At 42.2% G+C, this 8,572-nt stretch overlaps 1 protein-coding gene across 1 annotated transcript; it reads right to left on the bottom strand.

Annotated features, from left to right (window-relative positions):
- Positions 1-504: 504 nt before the first annotated feature.
- Positions 505-5,987, bottom strand: LOC123413484 (uncharacterized protein C57A7.06). Its single transcript, XM_045106426.1, has 11 exons — positions 5,514-5,987; positions 5,168-5,291; positions 4,460-4,917; positions 4,087-4,302; positions 3,697-4,017; positions 3,220-3,579; positions 3,061-3,141; positions 2,882-2,974; positions 2,427-2,795; positions 2,187-2,318; positions 505-1,060 (listed from the first exon to the last, which is right to left on the bottom strand). Exons 1-11 carry the CDS (start codon positions 5,859-5,861, stop codon positions 890-892), a joined length of 2,673 nt encoding a protein of 890 aa, XP_044962361.1. The 5' UTR covers positions 5,862-5,987; the 3' UTR covers positions 505-889.
- Between the last annotated feature and the right edge of the window lie 2,585 nt (positions 5,988-8,572).

Raw genomic sequence — 8,572 nt, 5'->3', positions numbered from 1 at the left:
CCATATAAACCGAACGCCCAGCTCTATGCCATATCGTGAGAAAACAGCTCATCGTGGGAAAACAGCTCTATTAATTAATCAAACGGGACCTTATCTGTATTTTTGATTAGAGGAAAGGAACCAGAACCAGACAAGTAATCGGGACCCTATCTGTATGTTGATTAGTGGGAAGGAAACAGACAAGTAATCACTACTAGCCAATAATCACCCATCTTGGTCATGCTGTGACTCCTAGCGAGCCCAAGCCCTATGCACCAGACCGGAGGGAGGAATAGGTAGGAAATTAATGGCATGTTCATATGCAAGATATTAATTACATTTTAATTATGTGATTAGGACATATACTAATTATTTGGTATGCATTAATTGCACAGTAAACATGTTGACTCACCATTGGAGCAATCTACATCGTTGGATCAAACCATTAGAACTGCCCCTTTGGGTCTTTTTATATTAGTTCTTATAATATTGGTATAGATATATGAATGGCTGAGAATTGATAAATTAAAGGTAGAAAATATTGGTATTCAAACTTTAAAATTTCAAAATACATACTATGGAAGACCTGTTGAATCTAGGAGAAAACGGTGTTCTTGAATTTTAAGCTACATGGATACTACATAGACAAAAACACTATACTACCTTGCGACTTCCCATGTACAAACATATTCCGGCCCTGGTGCAGGAAGTAGCTGCAAAATGTGTGAACAATGGCACCCCAAAACCCCGCTTCCAATAGCAAAACCAGAGCTGTCGTTTGACTCCATGAGAAGAAACTTTGTATACTTCTCAACTGTTTGAAATTAGCCATGGCAAGAAAACCCAGGTCCGCATTCTGTTTCGCGAATCTCTCACCACATTAACTGGGTATTTATTGACTACTGTCTCATCAATTCTTCCGATGTGAAGCTGTCCTCTTCGCTTGTTTCGCAGAGTTCTTCTTTATGCTTGGGTTCAGTTTTACTCTCTGAATGACCCGCTTGAGTTCATCAGGCTTCTCATGCGGATCAATCTCCCCATACTGTATAGGCTTAATAATAACACCAGGTTTCTTCACAATCTGAAAGGTAAGGACATCAGACAGCAATTAGAACCATAGAGGCGTGTCTTAATCAACTGCTACCGCAAGAGGGGTTAACAAAAACTTGATGTATTGGTCATTATCACTTCAAGATAAGTGTATCAAGGGAATCAAGGGTATAGCTATTTGTAAAGTTTCCACTTTTGCGGCAATAGCCCACATGCCACTATGCTAGGCCCAACCTGCCTTAGATTCATTTGTTATCTGATAGCTAACTTAAAATAGTTTATTTCAAATTAGAAGGTAATCAATTAGAAATAAGATACCCCTTAGCTTGAGCTAAAGACAATTTGAGATAAAATACCACTTAGAGATGAGATCTATATAGTTCATTTCTGTCCCGCCTATATATACCCCTTAGGGCCAGGAGGCCAGCTCTACATAAAGAGTCATCGTGTATCTATTTTCATCAAGCAAGAAAATAGTTCAATATCTCCTTTCTACTTCGTCCTCAAATCCACAAGCCAACCCCTCTCATTGATCGGCCATACTGCCCAGCCATCCTTCCGGTGGTATTTAACCTTACAAACCCTAGTTCATGACAGATCTATACCCGCAATAAATGCTTGAGGAGAGGACAACTGTATGCAGATAGTATGTCATTTAGTAGGGGTATGAATGGCCATTTCTTATAATTGGTGCGTTCTCAGTCTGTGTGTGTCTAGTGGGTTGTCGACATTATAGTGATACATAGGTAAGTACAAAATTTGGGCCTGGGGACTGAAGACCCTGTACAAGTATTTCTATGCCATAGTGTTTTACTATTCTGGTAAGAGAAGTATTATAATCAAGAAAATATTATCATCAAATATGGTTTACTATTCACAGAAAAGAAGTCATATCGTCAAGACAGATTAATCATCAAATATGTGCACTTAACATTCCCTATCCAGAATGTTAAATATAATAAATAAAATGAAAATTCTAAACGAGCATTATAAACAAACACCTTGGTTGCATATGCACAAGAAATAAACTTTCACTGTACTTGCAGTAGGATGAATAGCTGTAACTTCCAAAATGCAGCTTTGGATCACTCCACACAACCATTAATAATCTTAAATGTGTAACAGCTTCATGGATTAGTTAGATTAGAGGTACTCACCGCAGGTCGGTTAAGGGCAGAGAGTGATATTGCTGGGTTGAAATCAGGTCCAAGAGGCATACGCATGCTATTTTCATACACATCGTTTGATGTGTACGGGAAAGGAAGATTCGTTGCTAAGAGTTTTTCAGCCTGAAAACAGCAGAGTACTCCAAATTATTGCTTATAATGGCAACAGTTCACGGTCAAGTAACATTCCACACACAAATATGATAGTATATAACAAGGCACATATTTTACCTTCTTGTCAACATGTTCAGAAATAATAACGTGTTTTAGCTTTGCATCCTTCCTACTCTTTAAGGTTTCTTCCCTCTTCCTTTTGGCGTCTTCATGTTCTTTCACCATCCATGAAGGAAGTCCTCTTTTCTGTTGTACGTGAGTCCACTGCCCCCAACCAGGAACAAGTGCAGGTTCTTCAGGTTCAGGATTCTCTTCATTTAAAGCTTCCACTTTCTCATTCTCAAACTCAGCTTCAACATCATCACCAGCAAAGGCTTGACGTATAAGATCAGCTTGCGACGGAAGCTCATAAGTTTCCTTTCCATCAGAGACAGTCAAGAAACCATCAACCATCTCTTCCTCAGAATCTGAATCAGAATTGTGAGGCTGCTACCCGAAAAAAAAAAAATCAATGAGTAACAGTAATCAACTTGATTAGGAAGTAGGAACCAACGTCGGTGCCGAAGGCGAACCTTAGGATTTGAATCCACAGAAGGGATCTGCACTTTGGATTTATTACCACTCTCTTTTATATTGTTACCACCATTTTTTTTGCTATTTTTGACCTGGTCAATAACAAAAGTTACAGATATGGAAGAGAAATATGGGAAGGAATCAAAGAGCTTTCAACACAGGGTGCTAGTACAGGTACCTTCTTCCATGAATTATCCGCTAACATTCCAACTTCAATCTTTGTCTTTGGGCCTGAGCTTTTTCTAATACCATCAAAGCCCTACATGGCATTATACATAAGATTTCTACAATAATAATCATATGATACAGCAAAAGTGTAAAGGTTAGAATGTCATACAACGAATAGATCATTCTGTTGTTCATCGTCGAGCAATGCAGTCCCAAGTTGGACATTATCTGCCTTGTTATTTGCATATTCTGCCTTCTTATTTACTTCACTGCTGTCGTAATGTTGACCAGAGTCAGAGTCATACTCACTGTCACTGTTCTTGTCAACATCACCTAATTTCGGCCTCTTGTTTGCCTCTTCATGTGCCCTTTTCACAGGCCCAAAAGTTCTTTTACCTGTCACCTTCATTGAATCTACATTCTCCTCGGTGTTGTCATCCTCCAATTTCCTTAAGGATTCCTCCAATTCTTCATAATCTAGACGTGTTTCCTCATAAGTTGCATCTGCACGCTTTTTCATAGCACGCTCCTGTAGATAATAAAATATTTATGATGATAGTTGTGATACAACAGCAGCAACACAAGCAAAATTACATTTAGTAAACATATGCACAAACAGGAACACAATGTAAAACTGAAAGCGCACCATGAAAGGCAATGAAAAAACTCCAGAATTCGGAATCTCGTTATCTTCTTCAATCACTTTAAGAATCTTTTCTTTCCCTCTGTTCAGAAGCTTTGCTTCTAATTTGCTTTCATCTTCATCATCATCGCCGCTGTCATCAGAACTTTCATCACTACTACTAGAACCATCTTTTATGGAATTCATTTTTCTAGTAAGAAGAGCATGGTGTTGGAGTTGTGCTGTAATAGCATCTCGAGTGCCATCGTCTTGAACAGACAAGCCACGCTTCAAGATTCGCTTTGCCCATTTCGAATTATTCTTGTGCTTCAGTGTCATCCTTTCCTGATAGATAGATTAGCAAAGTTAACAGACAGATATACAAGGGAATTGTCAAAATAAACTATGAATTACCTCTGCACGCTTAAATTCTAGCTTGTTAGCAGAATCTTTGGCAGCTTCAGGATCTGCCTCCAAGTCTGCTGCCTTCAGTTTGTCCTTCTTCATTAACCGGTGGTAAGTCCTGGACTTAATCTTCTTCACACGCTTTGCTTTCATTTCATGACGAAACAGAAGGCTGCGCATTTTAGCAAGACGATTTTGACGCTCTCTCACATCCTCCACTTCCATCTACACAAATTCATGATCCTATTTAGCATAGGAACCTCTGAGCTCTGAAGCTTGAAAATTATATATTATCACTAAATATGCCCAGTCAGCAAAACAATAAGCATTAACACTCATAAAGTACCTAACTGATCTAATGAAGTGAGATAAAGCAACATACCTTGTTAAGTTCCAAGATTTTAGCACCATCGTTCTTGTGTGCTTCCCTAATTTCTGTGTTGTTGAACACCCCAGCCATCTGCTTCTCAAACGATGACCTTGGTTCGAATTTGCTAGCAATAGCCCCAACAGTATCGACACCTAAGTTCAAATCATTTTCAAAGCGAAGCGTGGCAGCTTCCCGGTTGTCCTTCACTATCCGCTCCCACTTGCCGATTTCCTTCTTGGATAGGACGTATGCCACACTACGGTCCATCTTGTCCCTCTGCCCTTTTGGAAGTGGGGGCTGCACGGCCATTGGCTTTTTCTCCTGCTGCTGGACCATCTTACGTATCTTGCTATACCCAGGCTTATCCTGGATATTATCCAAGAGATCATGAATTGTTACCGGACCATCTCCATCTCCAGGCTGCAAAAGCAGCTCTTGTGCCTGTTTCTTCTCCTTCTTCTTCCTAGCGCCTAATTAAGAGTAACACAAATTGGTTAAATCTTTATCATGATCTTTAGAATGTTGTGACAAAGACCAAACTTTCATGAACGACATTTTTTAGTTCAACATTTTTTCTTAAAAACCCAACAATAATGTGTAGGGGCTAGCAACTGTCACAAAACAAACAGAAATTCAGCACTAAGTGATCGAATTTTGTTCCATGTTAGGTATATCAATCTCCTATTAAGCTATCTAACTAATATGCCCCAAATGTATTACCATCAAAGGCTTCTCTAGGCATTCCTGTCGTTTCCTGGAGTATTCTTATCTGCTTCTCCTCATCGACATCTCCATCATCGTCTTCTTCCATATCCTCGCCTTCATCCGAAGGCACATCCTCGTCCTAAAATATAAGCACAAATGTTTAGTATAGCTTTGCTTCCAAATAGAGTAGCATGTAATTCAACACCACCTCGAGACAAATCAAGATGATATCTTTACTAGTAGCAAACACCTCGCCCTTTTCTTCTCCAATGCACACGAAGAGTCGAAGACCCGCAAAGTTGCATCTTTACCGCTAAACCAGAAGCTAAAATCACAAGCACAAGGGAGAATTGGCACATACCGCATTGGAGCCGTCGCTGTCGAAGTCGTACTCGTACTTGGCGACGGCGTCGTACCGGTCGTTCTTGCGCGCCTCCTCCTCGGGCACCCCCTCCTCGTACTCGTACACGTCCTCGCCCACCACATCATCCTCGTCGTCGGAGTCCCGGTCGCGGGCAGGTCCCAGCGACTCGAGCTCCCGGCGCAGCTTGTTGGGGAGATGAGGCCCGTGGCTGCGCTTCTCCCCGGGCCTCCCCGCCCCGCCCCTGCCCCTGCCGCGGCCGCGGCCGCGGCCCCTCCCGGTGCCGCGTGATGCCCTGGGGGCCAGGGTATTGGTTCTCGCCTTCGGGTTGGGCTTCGTTCCGCCCATGGCGTCGGTGGTGGCTACAGCGGCGCAGCCAAGCGTAAGGAGGCGGCGGCGGCGGAAGGTTTAGGAATCAGGAGGAGAGAAGAGGGAGATGCCACGGCGGGCTGGGAGGAGCGCCCAGTTAAGGACGCTACGCCGCGGCTACCGGGCCAGGCCCATTTTCTGCTTTTGCGTGGCCATTCGCTGCGGGTTTCTCTTCCGATTTTGCCACTTTTATCTTTTTTTTTTTGGTCTAAAAAAAGGTTTCCCTGTTTTCTTCTTGCCTTCACGGTTTTTCTTTTCCTTTTCCTTTTTCTTTTTAATTTTTTCATGGTGTTCTGTTTTATTTTTTATTATAAGTATCGTTTCCCCTTTTTTTGAAATATGTAGTAGAGAGAGAGACTTCGCAACGGCCTCCGCCTTCGCTTCCGACTTACATCCAGGTCTCATCCGGTCCTCCTTTTAGCACTGCTCGTGACGAGTAGGGCCGAAAGAATTGAGGCGGCATCCTCATCGGGGCGCTCGGTGGCGTCTCGCAATGGCGGGCCACGAGCTTTGTTCTCGTGGCGATTGTGACGGTATGTGAAGTGGTAGCGGGCAAGAGAGCACGGATCTCAGGTGGACGAGCAAGTTTGGATCGGGCATGGTGATAGGGTTTGTGATAGAGGCAAAGTTGTCCTTGTATTTCGATGAGATGGTGGTTATTGTTTTGGTGGAGTAGACTTTAATGATCCGACTAAGAACGTGTGAGGACGTCGCGCCTTAGCAATCGCTAAACCAACTTCGAGAGGTTATTGACCACGCCGGAGCAAGATCAACCTGACCTCGAGGGTCTATTTCCTGCATGCAAATGAAGAACAAGCAAGAACTTAAGATTGCAATCTTCATATTGCGAATATGAGAGGAAATCTTTATTGATGAAAGTGGGGTTCTCAAACGCCTTTGTGTGGTCGTGGAACACAAACGAAGAACACGAAGTTGCAGCTATGGCGAACTTGTGAAAGTGCGTTATATCGACTAGAGGGGGTGAATAGGCGATTTTTTACAATTTCATCACTGAGGAAATTCCTAGTGAGGAAAGTCCTTAGTCATGAAGTGAGTGCAACGGAAAAAGTACTAAGACAGAAGTGCAAAAACGTCTACATCAAAGTACTCAGAGTGATTTCAGAGAATCGGTTCGCACAGGTCACAAGTACAGGATAAGCAGGTGAAGAATAACTCAGGTAAAGAATTTGAGGTGAGGAATTCAGAGAAAGTCTTTAGTCAAAATCTTCAAACGGTACAGATGAAAGTCTTCAACATGCGATTGATGAAATGAGAGTGTTGAGGAAATAGAACTGGTAGCTTGATGAAGACAATTGTTGATGACCCAGTTCCAACTGCTCCGACAGTTGTACGTCTGGTTTGGAGAGGTTTGGTATTGAAACCAAAGGACACACAGTCCCGGGACACGCGGTCCCTACCGTATTCTCATTGAGCTAAGGACACACAGTCCTCGCCCAACACTCGTGGTAAGTCTTCACGGCAGACTTCCAAACCCTCACAAACTCGATCACCCGGCGATCCACAATTGATTGTTGGATGCTCTAGACCATGACGCCTAGTCGTCTAGAGGATGCACAGTCCTCAAAGGTAACAAGCGTCGGTTCCACACAGGAATAACTTCTTAAGTGATGCTCAATCACTTGGGTTTTGGTTTGGGTTTAGGTGTTTGGGGTATTTCCTCACTTGATAATTTTCACTCAAAGGTTCTGAGGAATTCGGGTTGCTTTATATGACTAGTGTCAGTTTTTCTTGGAACAGCCAACCAGCTAGTGGTTGTGGGGGCGGCTATTTATAGCATGGGAGCATCCCGACATGATTTGACATAAGTGCCCTTTAATAATATGACCGTTGGGTGGATAAGATCTGGGACAGGTGGCGCATGCTGCGGCAACGGTCGGAACTTTCAACTGTGTAAGTCCTCATGTCTCTCATGTTCCTTAGTTTGAGGATTTGGTAAATGTAGGTTTGGGTTGAGCATCATGAGGAAATTTGTTCCATAATTTTACCTCGACCCCCTTTAACAGTACGGTGTTCCTATGACTCAAGTATAAAGAAAAAGAAACAGAAAGAGTAAATCTTCAAGCTTCAAAGTCTTCAGTGTATTTCCTCCGGGACACATCGAATTCCTCATCTTCAATATCTTCATGAGGAATATCAATTTCTTCGCGATCAAAGTCTTCACCCGAAGACATTCATTTTAGGGGTCGATATTCATTGAATAACTCAAACTCCTCAGCGACTTATAGAGCATGTGTATACTCACAAACATATCAATCTCTTAACCTATAAGTCTTCAAACCACCAAAATCACTAAGGGGCACTAGATGCACTTACAATCTCCCCTTTTTTGGTGGTTGATTACAAATAGGTTAAGTTTTCAACGGGGATAATAATATGAAATATAAGTATTGAGTTTGAGGAATTTGAAGGTAAGATACAGAGAAACTCCCCCTGAAGATGTTCATGTCTTGAGGAATTTGTTTTGAACAGCAAATGCACATTGATGATATATATCATGGAGATCTTCCCTTGTATCTTGTAATTCATGCATGCATTTGACATATAGTATGACGAATTTGAAATGCATGATGAAAAATGGTGTCTCACGAATTTCAGCATGCATGGATTAATTAACTTGAGGAATAAGCATGTGAGGAAAAACGTTCAAAAGTGTCAGAACACCATCTGGC

The sequence above is a fragment of the Hordeum vulgare genome, chromosome 7H (genome assembly GCF_904849725.1).
Source record: "Hordeum vulgare subsp. vulgare chromosome 7H, MorexV3_pseudomolecules_assembly, whole genome shotgun sequence".
Lineage (NCBI taxonomy): Eukaryota > Viridiplantae > Streptophyta > Magnoliopsida > Poales > Poaceae > Hordeum > Hordeum vulgare.
The sequence above is the reverse complement of the archived record's forward strand: the minus strand, read 5'-3'. Positions and strand labels throughout refer to the sequence as shown.

What these genes read in the sequence shown, in the direction of transcription:
- LOC123413484 (XM_045106426.1), bottom strand. Translation starts at nt 5,861, where the DNA reads ATGGGCGGAACGAAGCCCAACCCGAAGGCGAGAACCAATACCCTGGCC. An exon ending in AAATCTTGGAACTTAACAAG is followed by an intron (nt 4,303 to 4,459) that starts GTATGTTGCTTT and finishes GAATTTGTGTAG; the next exon opens with ATGGAAGTGGAGGATGTGAG. An exon ending in TAGAATTTAAGCGTGCAGAG is followed by an intron (nt 4,018 to 4,086) that starts GTAATTCATAGT and finishes TCTATCTATCAG; the next exon opens with GAAAGGATGACACTGAAGCA.